Source organism: Lampris incognitus, chromosome 1 (genome assembly GCF_029633865.1).
Source record: "Lampris incognitus isolate fLamInc1 chromosome 1, fLamInc1.hap2, whole genome shotgun sequence".
NCBI lineage: Eukaryota > Metazoa > Chordata > Actinopteri > Lampriformes > Lampridae > Lampris > Lampris incognitus.
In genome coordinates this window covers 145,568,146-145,582,869 of record NC_079211.1, presented here as the reverse complement: position 1 = coordinate 145,582,869, position 14,724 = coordinate 145,568,146, and the positions used below count along the sequence as shown (strand labels likewise).

The following is a 14,724-nucleotide window of genomic DNA, read 5'->3' as shown; positions in this document are numbered from 1 at the left end:
AAGCTTCACATCTCTTTATGGTGTATCTATATCAGTCAAACTATAGCTTTACCTAGCAGGTCCACGCCTATTATTATATCTCTATTGTATTAAATTTACTCTGTAGGTCAGTATAATTAATTTGTTAATTTGGCAAAAGTTCCTCCTTGTCTCACATTAGCTCGTTTCTTTGACACATCGTGTGACCCTTTCCCTGATGGTCAGTTTGACCTTGATAATCAATCCTTTGTTAACAAACTAGCATGTCTGTGTGGCTGATATGATGTCCATCCATCCATCCATTATCCATCCATCCATCCTTTATCCGAACCGCTTATCCTGCTGTCGGGGTCACGGGGATGCTGGAGCCTATCCCAGCAGTCATTGGGTGGGAGGCGGGGAGACAACCTGGACAGGCCGCCAGGCCATTACAAGGCTGACACACACACATTCATACCTAGGGACAATTTTAGTGATGCCGATTCCCCTGACGTACATGTCTTTGGACTGTGGGAGGAAACCAGAGCCGCCAGAGGAAACCCACGCAGGCACGGGGAGAACATGCAAACTCCACACAGAGGACGACCCGAGACGACCCCCAAGGTTGGACTACCCCGGGGCTCGAACCCAGGACCTTCTTGCTGTGAGGCGACCGCGCTAACCACTGCGCCACCGTGCCGCCTGATATGATCTCATAATAACTTAATAAACAATATAATCTATATTATATTATCTCCACATACAGGGGAGATGGGTTACAAGCCAACCTGATTCTGTTTGATGCTGATCAGGACGGGATGAGAAAGTCTGGGGTTTGAGCCTGACAGCCCCATTCAGCATTGCTCTCCGACACATCTCTCCATTCAACCCCATGCACACCGAGGCTTGTGCAGAACACTGTGCAGTAGCTCCAACAGAGTAATACCTGCTGGTTAGCAGAGTGCCTCGTTAGTCCATTCAGAACAAATGGCCTACCTGTATCAACTGCACAGTTGGCTTCATTATTACGTGTAGTGATCTTTCTGCGCACGATTAATCTCAAATTGACTTCTGACCAATCAGCAGTCAATACTAAAAGCATATCTGATCAGTTTCCTGCAAAAGCCTTTATTAGTTCCTATCTAGCTAGCTAGCTGTCTATCTATCTAGCTGTCTATCTATCTATGTATCTAAATGGTTATGAAGTGTAAGCTCTTAAATTGAGTCCATTCTCATCCCTATGCGTGAAATATTGTCAGTGTTGACAAAGTGTCGATGCGTTCTGTGGAAGAGACCCTTCGGCATGTGTATGTGATGAAGACCGTTAACATAACCTCACTTTAACCCTGACTGTAAACACTACCTCACTTGCATGTAATTAACACTGAAACGTCCGAGTGGAGGTGTTTCACTGGAGTGTGTGGGACACCTGCTGTGTCTCCGTACAGACGCCGAGGGGGCTTCTGTCTCAGTATTGCTTTATCAGTCGTGGCACAATATGGCACCATGGCATGAGAATGTCTTGCCTAAATTACATGTGAATCATCTGGGGAAAAAGAGGTGCTTGTCTTAATCTGTAAGTTTTGAGAAGGATGCTGACCTACATGTCACGACACATGACCTACATGTCACGACACATGACCTACATGTCACGACACATGACCTACATGTCATGACACATGACCTACATGTCACGACACATGACCTACATGTGACACCTCACAGTGTCCGGACAGCCGGAGCAGCTCTTATGGCTCGTAATGGAGCTTTTCAGTAGAAATAATGTGGTTTTCAACATCACACACGTGTGTATGTGTTTTTGTGTTTGTTTGTATGTATCTGTCTGCTGATAGTTGTGCTTGTGTGTGTGTGTTTGTGTGTGCGTGTGTGTGTCTATGTCTGAGAGTGTGTGTATCTGTGGTATGTTTTGTGTGTGTCCATATGTGAAAGTTTTACACTTTGTGTGTGTGTGTGTGCGCGCGCCTATCTATATCTGTATGTGTGTGTCTGTGTTGACGTGTATCTGTGTGCGTTTGTGTTTGTTAACGTGTATCTGTGTGTTTGTGTTAACATGTATCTGTGTGTGTGTGTTAGCATGTGTATGTTTGTATGTGTTTGTGTGTTAACATTGTCATCTGTGTGTGTGTTTGTATGTTAACATGTCTATCTGTGTGTGTGTGTGTGTGTTAATGTGTATCTGTGTGTATGATTGTGTATTAACGTGTATCTGTGTATGTTTGTGTGTTAGCATGTGTATCTGTGTATGTTTGTGTGTTAGCATGTGTATCTGTGTATGTTTGTGTGTTAGCATGTGTATCTGTGTGTGTGTGTGTGTGTGTTGTTGACTCAGTTTGTCTACCAGCCCTCCACCTCTATGATGAAGGGCTCTTTAACGGCAATGCGTCCGCTGTTGACGATGACACACTCGGTGTACGGGACGTTTCGGTCGTTTGTGTCCTGGAGCTCAATGGTGTGAACCACCGCCTGCAGACACACACGGCAACCCAGCAAGTCAGTGTACTGTTGTGTATGATGACTTTACATGCATACAAAACACAAATATATCAAGGATACAGGTACATGAATACATACTGAATATGTGAAAAAGATATTTCAGGTATACGGGCAGGAGAGTTTTATTTTTTACTTTTGTTTAAGTACTTTAGGAACATAAAAAGTTCAGTTATAATTGTAAATATATGAGGAATATATGTAATGTATGTAAACAGGAAACATGCCAAGTATTTTATGATTATGTTAGATATAACAGAAACAGTTGTATCGCACACATTGTTTTGTATCTGGTCTAGACTGTTGTATATTAGTGTGATTGTGTGTAGTCTAGACTGTTGTATATTATTCTGATAGTGTCTGGTCTAGACTGTTGTATATTAGTCTGATAGTGTCTGGTCTAGACTGTTGTATATTAGTCTGATAGTGTCTGGTCTAGACTGTTGTATATTAGTGTGATAGTGTCTGATCTAGACTGTTGTATATTAGTGTGATAGTGTCTGGTCTAGACTGTTGTATATTAGTGTGATAGTGTCTGATCTAGACTGTTGTATATTAGTCTGATAGTGTCTGATCTATAGACTGTTGTATATTAGTCTGATAGTGTCTGATCTAGACTGTTGTATATTAGTGTGATAGTGTCTGATCTAGACTGTTGTATATTAGTCTGATAGTGTCTGGTCTAGACTGTTGTATATTAGTGTGATAGTGTCTGATCTAGACTGTTGTATATTAGTCTGATAGTGTCTGGTCTAGACTGTTGTATATTAGTGTGATAGTGTCTGATCTAGACTGTTGTATATTAGTCTGATAGTGTCTGGTCTAGACTGTTGTATATTAGTGTGATAGTGTCTGATCTAGACTGTTGTATATTAGTCTGATAGTGTCTGATCTATAGACTGTTGTATATTAGTCTGATAGTGTCTGATCTAGACTGTTGTATATTAGTGTGATAGTGTCTGATCTAGACTGTTGTATATTAGTCTGATAGTGTCTGGTCTAGACTGTTGTATATTAGTGTGATAGTGTGATCTAGACTGTTGTATATTAGTCTGATAGTGTCTGGTCTAGACTGTTGTATATTAGTCTGATAGTGTCTGGTCTAGACTGTTGTATATTAGTCTGATAGTGTCTGGTCTAGACTGTTGTATATTAGTGTGATAGTGTCTGGTCTAGACTGTTGTATATTAGTCTGATTGTGTCTGGTCTAGACTGTTGTATATTAGTCTGATAGTGTCTGGTCTAGACTGTCGTATATTAGTCTGATAGTGTCTGGTCTAGACTGTTGTATATTAGTCTGATTGTGTCTGGTCTAGACTGTTGTATATTAGTCTGATAGTGTCTGGTCTAGACTGCTACATACACATGAACTGTTGCACATTCTGTTCTTTATTGTTGAATAGCAGCAAAACAAGTAACCTATCATTTAAAGACATGAACACACTCTCTGTCTCTCTCTCTGTCTCTCTCTCTGTCTCTCTGTCTCTCTCTCTCTCTCTCTCTCTCTCTCACACACACACACACACACACACACAACCCTCTTCTTTCTGACCAAAAAAAGAGGTTTGGTGACGTAATCAAAAGATATGGATACCACTTAGGGCAAAAAAAACTCATAGGTGAAGCCTCAACACTCTAAAACACACATGTATTGCCCAAAAGTACAACCACAAATTGATGATAAAGCTGTGTGTGTGTGTGTGTGTGTGTTTGTGTGTGTGTTAGAGAGAGAGAGAGAGAGAGAGAGAGAGAGAGAGAGAGAGAGAGAGAGAGAGAGAGGAGAAGTTGGACTACTGCTTGCAATGTTTCTGTAAATTATTCATAAAATACTCGGAGTGCTGCTCTGTCACTTTTTGACCCGCCCACCCGAACCCGCGGTACTTTCTAGTAAGCTAACCTGAACCCGCCTGACCGCATCCCACATCACTATATATACTTAGCACACAAAGTAAGGAAATGTGTGTTGGTAGAGTATTTCTTTGTTGTAACAATGCTTCTTGGCAATAAATCTTACATCGCTTGAAAGCCTGTTTACTTCCCTTTTAAATGGCGCCACATTTGTAAGGAACATGTATTTGTGGGATGAGCAGCAGAGCTGAGTATGTGGGTTGCGTCCATGAAAAATTTGCCAACTCTTCTCTGCCGATGCCAAACAGCTTATTTTGCTGTTGCTACTGACTCTTGTTTTGAGCTTCTGGTACCCCAGGTGCTGACCATCAGCTGCCTGATATAAGATTTATTGCCAAGAAGCATTGTTACAACAAAGAAATCATCTACCAAACACACATTTCCTTACTTTTTGTGCTGTGTGTATATATATATATATATATATATATATATATATATATATATATATATATATATATATATATATATATATATATATAGTAAAGTATGTGGCTGAGATACCATAGCTGTCCAGTTCACCCACCATGCCGTCCAGCACTTTGCCGAACACCACGTGTTTCCCGTCCAGCCATGGAGCCTTCACAGCTGTGATGAAGAACTGAGAGCCGTTGGTGTCCGGGCCAGCGTTAGCCATGCTCAACTGGTACACACACACACACACACACACACACACACACACACACACACACACACAAAGCTACCATTAGGCATCACATCATTTAGCTGACAATCTTAGAGCAGGTACAACATAAAAAGAAAAAATAATTACAAAAGTTGTTGTTGTGTGTATTTGTGTGTATTTGTGTGTACCTGTGCTGCCACACTTAACCGTTACCACAAAAAGACTTTCATGATTGTGTTCATAAGAACGTGAGTGTGTGTTTGAGTGGGGTTGCCGTGTAGAAAGCTGTGTAATGTGAGGCCAGGTGTAGCGTCAGCGTGCAGACACATGACGCATCACTTCCTGTGTGTCATCACTTCCTGTGCGTTTGTCCCTGCATCTCTGTGCACACTGCTCATCTGCATAGTGTCTGCATCTACTGCCAATGTGTCCATCATCCTTTGAACCAACAGTTACACAACACGACACAACACGAAACCAGGGGCATTTTCATGATGATGAGATGGTTAACAGGCTGTTTGTGGTGTTGTGCATATAATTATATACATATAATTATATACATATAATTATATGTATATAATTATGTACATATAATTATATACATATAATCAATGTGAATGTGAGAACAGAGACTGTGCAGGACTGTGCTTCAGCACACTGAAACTAAATGAAACCTTCCCCATGACATATAATACATTTAACCTGCAGGATGAGGTTTCTACTTCCTCATCCAGTGTGTGTGTGTGTGTGTGTGTGTGTGTGTGTGTGTGTGTGTGTGTGTGTTTACTCACCCAGCCCGGCCCGATATGCTTCAGTTTGAAATTCTCATCAGCAAACGTTGTTCCATAGATACTACGTCCTGAGGGAGAGGAGACACGTGAATAATGTGTGTGTGTGTGTGTGTGTGTGTGAGAGAGAGAGAGAGAGAGAGAGAGAGAGAGAGAGAGAGAGAGAGAGAGAGAGAGAGAGAGAGAGAGAGAGAGAGAGAGAGAGAGAGAGAGAGAGAGAGAGTGAGAGAGAGAGAGAGAGAGAGAGAGAGAGTGAGAGAGAGAGAGAGAGAGTGTGAGAGAGAGAGAGAGAGTGAGAGAGAGAGAGAGAGAGAGTGAGAGAGAGAGAGAGAGAGAGAGAGAGAGAGGAGAGAGAGAGAGAGAGAGAGAGAGAGAGAGAGAGAGAGAGAGAGAGAGAGAGAGAGAGAGAGAGAGAGCCCAACAGAGTAATTCTTCATTATACTGTAGTGATGGTGTAACCCAGCCACTAAGGATGCACAAGCCAGTGCATTCTTAGTACCGGTCCCAAGCCCGGATAAATGGGGAGGGTTGCATCAGGAAGGGGCATCTTTGCCAAATCAAATATGCGGATCATGAATCAGGTTTCCATACCAGATTGGTCGAGGCCCAGGTTGCCAACGACTGCCACCGGTACTGTTGACCAGCAGGGGTGCCGGTGGAAACTATGCTACTGTTGGGCGAAGGGAGAAGGGGAGGGAGAGGAGGAAGGGTAGGAGTGAGGAGGTGAGAGTCTGAACTTTGAATGTTGGCACTATGACTGGTAAAGGGAGAGAGCTGGCTGATATGAAAGAGAGAAGAAAGGTAGATATACTGTGTGTGCAAGAGACCAGGTGGAAGGGGAGTAAGGCCAGGAGCATCGAGGTGGGTTCAAACTCTTCTACCATGGTGCGAATGGGAGGAGAAATGGGGGAGGGGTGATTCTGAAGGAAGAGTATGTCAAGAGTGTGTTGGAGGTGAAGAGAGTGTCAGACAGAGTGACGAGTATGAAGCAGGAAATTGAAGGTGTATTGCTGAATGGTATCAGCGCATTAATACCCCGCAAGTTGGGTGTGAGACGGAAGAGAAAGAAGAATTCTGGAGTGAGTTGGACGACGTGGTGGAGAAGGTACCCAAGGAGGAGAAAGTGGTGATTGGAGCGGACTTCAATGGACATGTTGGTGAAGGGAACAGAGGTGATGAGGAGGTGATGGGAAGGTATGGAGTCAAGAAGAGAAATGTGGAAGGACAGATGGTGGTGGATTTTGCCAAAAGGATGGAAATGGCTGTGGTGAATACATATTTCAAGAAGAGGGAGGAACACGGTGACGTAGTAGAGTGGAGGAAAGTGCACACAGGTGGACTATATCTTATGTAGAGGGCACGATCTAAAAGGGATTGAAGACTGCAAGATGGTGACAGGGGGAGAACGTAGCTAGGCAGCATCGGATGGTGGTCTGTAGGATGACTTTGGAGACCAAGAACAGGAAGAGAGTTAAGGCAGAGCCAAGGATCCGTTGGTGGAAGTTGAAGAAGGAAGACTGTTGTGTGGAGTTCAGGCAGGAGTTAAGTCAGGAACTGGGTGGTAGTGAAGATTTGCCGGATGGCTGGAAAACCACTGCAGAAAATAGTGAGGGAGACAGCTAGGAAGGTACTTGGTGTGTCATCAGGACAGAGGAAAGAAGACAAGGAGACTTGGTGGTGGACTGAGGAAGTACAGGAAGGTATAGAGAGGAAGATTGGCAAAGAAGAAGTGGGATAGTCTGAGAGATGAAGAAAGTAGACAGGAGTACAAGGAGATGCAGCGTAAAGCGAAGCGAGAGGTGGAAAAGGCGTAGGGTGAGTTGTATGACAGATTAGACACTAAGGAAAGGAGAAAAGGACTTGTACCGATTGGCTAGACAGAGGGACCAAGCTGCAAAGGATGTGCAGCAGATAAGGGCGATCAAGGATAGAGATGGAAATGTGCTGACAAGCGAGGAGAGTGTGCAGAGAAGGTGGAAGGAGTACTTTGAGGGGCTGATGAATGAAGAAAATGAGAGAGAGAGAGAGAGAGAGAGAGAGAGAGAGAGAGAGAGAGAGAGAGAGAGAGAGAGGAGAGAGAGAGAGAGAGAGAGAGAGAGAGAGAAGGTTGGATGATGTAGGGATAGTGAATCAGGAAGTGCGGTGGATTAGCAAGGAGGAAGTGAGGGCAGCTATGAAGAGGATGAAGAGTGGAAAGGCGGTTGGTCCTGATGACATACCTGTGGAGGCATGGAGGTGTTTAGGAGAGATGGCAGTGGGGTTTCTAACTAGATTGTTTAACACAATCTTGGAAAGTGAGAGGATGCCTGAGGAGTGGAGGAGAAGCATACTGGTACCGATTTTCAAGAACAAGGGCGATGTGCAGAACTGTAACAACTACAGAGGTATAAAGTTGATCAGCCACAGCATGAAGATTTGGGAAAGAGTAATAGAAGCTAGGTTAAGAGGTGATGATCAGCGAGCAGCAGTATGGTTTCATGCCATGAAAGAGCACCACAGATTGTGATGTTTGCTTTGAGAATGTTGATGGAGAAGTATAGAGAAGGCCAGAAAGAGTTGCATTGTGTCTTTGTAGATTTAGAGAAAGCTTATGACAGGGTGCCGAGAGAGGAAGTGTGGTATTGTATGAGGAAGTCGGGAGTTGCAGAGAAGTATGTAGGAGTGGTGCAGGATATGTATGAGGGAAGTGGGACAGTGGTGAGGTGTGTGGTTGGAATGACAGATGGGTTCAAGGTGGAGGTGGGATTACATCAAGGATCGGCTCTGAGCCCTTTCTTGTTTGCAGTGGTGATGGACAGGTTGACGGACGAGATCAGGCAGGAGTCTCCATGGACGATGATGTTCGCGGATGACATTGTGATCTGTAGCGAGAGTAGGGTGCAGATGGAGAAGAGCCTGGAGAGGTGGAGGTATGCACTGGAGAGAAGAGGAATGAGAGTCAGTAGGAGCAAGATGGAATACATATGTGTGAATGAGAAGGAGACAGTGGAATGGTGGGGATGCAAGGAGTGGAGGTGACGAAGGCATATGTACTTGGGGTCAACTGTCCAAAATAATGGGGGAGTGCAGAAGAGAGGTGAAGAAGAGAGTGCAGGCAGGGTGGAGTGGGTGGAGGAGAGTGTCAGGAGTGATTTGTGACAGAAGGGTACCAGCAAGAGTTAAAGGGAAGGTTTACAGGATGGTTGTGAGACCAGCTATGTTACATGGTTTGGAGACAGTGGCACTGATGTAAAGACAGGAGGTGGAGCTGGAGGTGGTGGCAGAGGTGAAGATGATAAGATTTTCACTGGGAGTGATGAAGGAGGACAGGATTAGGAAGGAGTATATTAGAGGGACAGCTCAGGTTGGACGGTTTTGGAGACAAAACAAGAGAGACAAGATTGAGATGGTTTGGACATGTGTGGAGGAGAGATGCTGGGTATACTGGGAGAAGGATGCTGAATATGGAGCTGCCAGGGAAGAGGAGAAGAGGAAGGCCAAAGAGGAGGTTTATGGAGGTGGTGAGGGAGGACATGCAGGTGGCTGGTGTGACAGAGGAAGACGCAGAAGACGGGAAGAGATGGAAACGGATGATCCGCTGTGGCGCCCCCTAACGGGAGCAGCCGAAAGTAGTAGTAGTAGTAGTAGTAGTACTCCCTATCCAACCACACACACACACACACACACAAAGTGTAGATAGATCATTTTAGAAAGTTGAATGTAAATACTGTACAAACACATGAGGTACACAGTCTAACAGAAAGTAGCTGTCACCAAGACTACAGTGAAAACTCGTTTGTTATACAGGAAGAAACCAGGCTGAAGGGGGTGTGTAGTAAACCAGGCTGAAGGGGGTGTGTAGTAAACCAGGCTGAAGGGGTTGTGTAGTAAACCAGGCTGAAGGGGGTGTGTAGTAAAGCAGGCTGAAGGGGGTGTGTAGTAAAGCAGGCTGAAGGGGTTGTGTAGTAAAACTGTGGGAGTGTGTCGTTCAATACCAGTTGTACACATGTGAACATACAGCACAGCCTCTGACATGAGCCAGGTGTGTCTCAGAGGCTCCGCCCACATCTGGCATCCAGGTGAAGCCAGACACACCTGTGTGTGTGTGTGTGTGTGTGTGTGTGTGTATGTGTGTATGTGTGTGTGTGTGTGTGTCTTCATACCTCCGGTACCGTCCCCTGCCGTGAAGTCTCCCCCCTGAATCATGAAGTCTTTGATGACCCGGTGGAACGAACTGCCCTTATACCCATAACCCCTCTGTGGAGGAGCAGACAAACCACACCACACACCACACCACACCACACACCACACCACACACCACACACCACACAACACACCACACCACACCACACACCACACCACACCACACCACACACCACACCACACACAACACCACACCACACCACACCACACTGCTTTACTGCCTGGTTAACCTGCGTGTCTACCTTACACATGCACATGAACTTGCTGTCTATGTAAAGTTACAGTCTGAAAGTTTACTGTGTGTTTCAGATTACGGTTTACATGTACAATCTGCTGCAATTACGCTGCGTGAGTCCAGATGTGAATCCAGATGTGAGACGCTTGCTGCCCGTTTCCTCTCAGCCTGTCTGTGGCAGGACACACTGGCTGCCTGAAAACACTGCTGTCTCATGTCCCCTGTGTTCTGTGTGTAGTGTGTTGTATTCATGGGTATTTGTGTGTATTCTTGTCTATTCGTGTGTATTTTATGTGTATTCGTGTGTATTTGTGTGTATTCGTGTGTATTTGTGTGTATTCTTGTCTATTCGTGTGTATTTTATGTGTATTCGTGTGTATTTGTGTGTATTCTTGTGTATTTGTGTGTATTCGTGTGTGAGCGTACCTCTCCGGTGGCGAGGGCCACAAAGTTGTTGACGGTGAGCGGGACCACCTCCCCAAACAGACCAATGACGATCCTCCCCACCTCATGACCCGCTACCGTGACATCAAAAAACACCTGGACACACACACACACACACACACACACACACACACACACAGACACACACACACACACACACACACCAGACACAAGTGCATGCGCCCAGAGGCACACAGTGGCCAAGTCAGTCTGGATGTTGTTGTGTGTTACGTTTTGTTTTTTTCAAGTCGTCATAAACTTCAGAACGTGTGTAGCTTCGACCACGTGACCGTGGACGCGTCATGAGTGGCAGGTTTTGGGCAGGGTCTCAATACTCTTGCATGCAGCTTCATGGGTATTTTCCCCGGCTCGGCTCGTGTTCGTGTGTGTTGTCTATGCTAACGAGGCCCTGCTGTGTGCACTTGTGCAGGCTCACGTATTTGTGTATTTCTGACATGGCATCTGAAATTAACGCTGCGCTGATGACGCCAAGCCGCGGGCGCGCGGACGGACACGACGGCCTCGCGAGAGCCCCGTCCGCACGTTCCGGAAAGCTCGGTACCCTACGCACGCGCACGCGCTCGCGCGTGTGTGAGAGCGCGAGAGAGAGAGGGAAGGAGAGAGGAGTCTCGGGCCGACGCAGAGAAGAGATGAAGAGCGGACCAACCTTCTCCGTCACGCGGGGTCCTCCGCGTCCCCTCGCGCTCGCCGCGTGCTGCGGGAAAACGGCGCAGACGAGACAGAACAGGACGGAAAAGGTCCGGAGCTCCATGATGAAGGTTGAGGAGGAGGAGGAATCACGGCGACCCCCACAGCGGGAGAGGAAGAGGAGGAGAGAGAGAGAATGGCAGCCTCCTGCCCCGCTACGTCACAAGCCACGCCCACCCCCGAACTCCGCCCACTTGAGTGGAGCAGAGAGAGAGAGCGAGAGAGACGGTGGCGATGGCGGTGTTTAACGTTTGAAACTTGAACATTTAATTTCATAAAATATCTGAATAGGAAATAAAATGTGAGACGGTCGGCAGATGGAGGAGAGACGGTCGGCAGCAGACAGGCGGCGCCGTCTGTCGTCCAGATGGACGCCATGGAGGCAGAGGAGCGGCTTGTTTCGGGACGTCTGGGGGAGGTTCGCATCATAACGAGAATCCGAGCGGGACGCGGGAAGCAACGAAAACACCGGAAACCACAAAGGCAGCGAGACGCCGGTCCTGGTCAGCCCCCAGGGACCAGCAGGGCTGGACTGTCGTTGCACTGACCAGCCTTTGGGACGAAGACTTGTAGAATAGTATGAATGTGGGGAAGAGGGAAAGTGTACTGATGCATGCTGGGTAATCCGGGTTCAACCACAGGAAGGTGAATCAGTTCGGCACCACACAACATTTCTTGACCGACGTGTTTCAGCGGTGACCACAGTTCGAGCTCGGTTAGCCCTGTAATTGGACAATGGAGCATGCGCAGAACGCCTAGGCCGGTTCGGGGCTGATTGAAGCGCGCACGTGCCAGAGTAAATCCATCCCCGACCGCGTTGTCTAGGTGTGTTAGTCCCACTTCCAGAAACTCGATTTAGTACGGTTTCAGTCGGACTAACACGTTTACGTGTCTTTTAAAAGTCCAGTTCTAGTCGGACTAACAAAGTCCACTTTGTCTAGCATCATGTAAACGTACTGACTCCTCTAAGTGTCCTCTTCAGTCTCAGCTGACTGCAGGTGTCCCCACCCTTATAAACAGTACAGTGGCATAACCACCCAAACCAACGACCAGTTTCATATGCAAATTACCACCGTGACCATTAACTGGTACTGTTCACAGAGGACTGGGGAATGGTTTCAATCACAGCACTGTAAGATGGTGGCAGATGTACTCTTACCCCCCCCCCCCCCGGGTTCAGGGATGGTCGTTCCCACTTAACATAGGTGGCCTCTTTGACTCCCGGTTCAATCCAGCGTTCCTCCCTATCAAGGATGTGCACATCCTCATCCTTGAAAGAGTGGCCACCGGCCTGTAGATGGTGTAGACTGTGGGGTCCTGGTCTGTAGATGGTGTAGACTGTGGGGTCCTGGTCTGTAGATGGTGTAGACTGTGGGGTCCTGGTCTGTATGGTGTAGACTGGGGTCCTGGTCTGTAGACTGTGGAGTCCTGGTCTGTAGATGGTGTAGACTGTGGAGTCCTGGTCTGTATGGTGTAGACTGTGGAGTCCTGGTCTGTAGATGGTGTAGACTGTGGAGTCCTGGTCTGTAGACTGTGGAGTCCTGGTCTGTAGATGGTGTAGACTGTGGAGTCCTGGTCTGTAGGTGGTGTAGACTGTGGGGTCCTTGTCTGTAGATGGTGTAGACTGTGGGGTCCTGGTCTGTAGATGGTATAGACTGTGGGGTCCTGGTCTGTAGATGGTGTACACTGTGGGGTCCTGGTCTGTAGATGGTGTAGACTGGAGTCCTGGTCTAGATAGTGTAGACTGTGGAGTCCTGTCCTGGCCTGACGTGTTAGCTCTCCTGTGTAGTGCCATCCTCTTCCCCAATGTACAAGTCACGGTAATCCTCCTGGCACTTAACAGCGTGCTCGGCGTCTGGGGCACCTGCGGACCGTAGCTCGGCTCTGTTTGTGCCGGGGGACCCGATTCTTGGGGTGGACCCGTTTCTAGTGCCGCGTATTTGGGGGTTTTAAATCCGGAATCACAGCTGGTTTACGCTGAGGCAGCTGTTGTCCTTCTCCTCTCTTCGGTAGGCTGGTGCACTGTTTGGGCGTCCTCCTGGCTTTGACAGACGCCCAGTTAGGAGAACCACACCTAGCCAGGGCCTGTTTAATGCGGGATCCCTAAACCGAGGGTGGGGGGCTGACAGTACATCTGCCACCATCTTACAATGCTGTGATTGGAACTATTCCCAAATCCTCTGTGAACAGCACACGTGGCCATTGTAACTCTAGTTAATATAGTCACGGTGGTAATTTGCATATGAAACCGGTCGTTGGTTTGGGTCGTTATGACACTGTATTGTTTATAAGATGGGGGTACCTGCAGTCAGCTGAGACTGAAGAGGTCACTTAGATGATGATGAACCGTTTCTCTCAATACACGTTGTGTCCACATGAACTGATTCAACCTTCTGTGGAAGAAGAAAAAGAAATCTGAACTAATAAATGTCACGCTTCTGTAAACCTGCGCTGTCTGAAGCACAAGTCAGTACATGTTTATGTAATGTGTAACATATTTCTGTAACGTGTAACATGTTTATGTAATGTGTACATGTTTATGTAATGTGTAACATGTTTATGTAACGTGTAACATGTTTATGTAACGTGTAACGTGTTTATGTAATGTGTAACATGTTTATGTAACGTGTAACATGTTTATGTAATGTGTAACATGTTTCTGTAACGTGTAACATGTTTATGTAATGTGTAACATGTTTATGTAACGTGTAACGTGTTTATGTAACGTGTAACTTTTGTGTAACGTGTTTATGCAACGTGTAACGTGTTTATGTAACATTTAACATGTTTATGTAACTTGTAACATGTTTATGTAACTTGTTTATGTTATGTGTAACATATTTCTGTAACATGTAATATGTTTCTGTAACATGTTTATGTAACGTGTAACATGTTTATGTAACATGTTTATGTAACGTGTAACATGTTTATGTAACACGCTTCTGTAATATGTAACATGTTTATGTAACATGTTTATGTAATGTGTAACATGTTTCTGTAACGTGTAACATGTTTATGTAATGTGTAACATGTTTATGTAACGTGTTTATGTAACGTGTAACTTTTGTGTAACGTGTTTATGCAACGTGTAACGTGTTTATGTAACATTTAACATGTTTATGTAACTTGTAACATGTTTATGTAACTTGTTTATGTAATGTGTAACATGTTTCTGTAACATGTAATATGTTTCTGTAACATGTTTATGTAACGTGTAACATGTTTATGTAACATGTTTATGTAACGTGTAACATGTAACATGTTTATGTAACACGTTTCTGTAATATGTAACATGTTTATGTAACATGTTTATGTAACATGTAACATGTTTATGTAACGTGTAACATGTTTCTGTAACATGTAACATG

General features: G+C 45.6%; 1 protein-coding gene across 1 annotated transcript; it reads right to left on the bottom strand.

Moving 5' to 3' along the window:
* Nucleotides 1-2,313: 2,313 nt before the first annotated feature.
* ppic (peptidylprolyl isomerase C) lies at nucleotides 2,314-11,447 on the bottom strand. The gene is made up of 6 exons (XM_056282788.1): nucleotides 11,316-11,447; nucleotides 10,631-10,744; nucleotides 9,930-10,023; nucleotides 5,791-5,858; nucleotides 4,901-5,017; nucleotides 2,314-2,442 (listed from the first exon to the last, which is right to left on the bottom strand). The coding sequence occupies exons 1-6, from the start codon at nucleotides 11,418-11,420 to the stop codon at nucleotides 2,314-2,316; spliced, it is 627 nt and encodes a 208-aa protein (XP_056138763.1). The 5' UTR covers nucleotides 11,421-11,447.
* Between the last annotated feature and the right edge of the window lie 3,277 nt (nucleotides 11,448-14,724).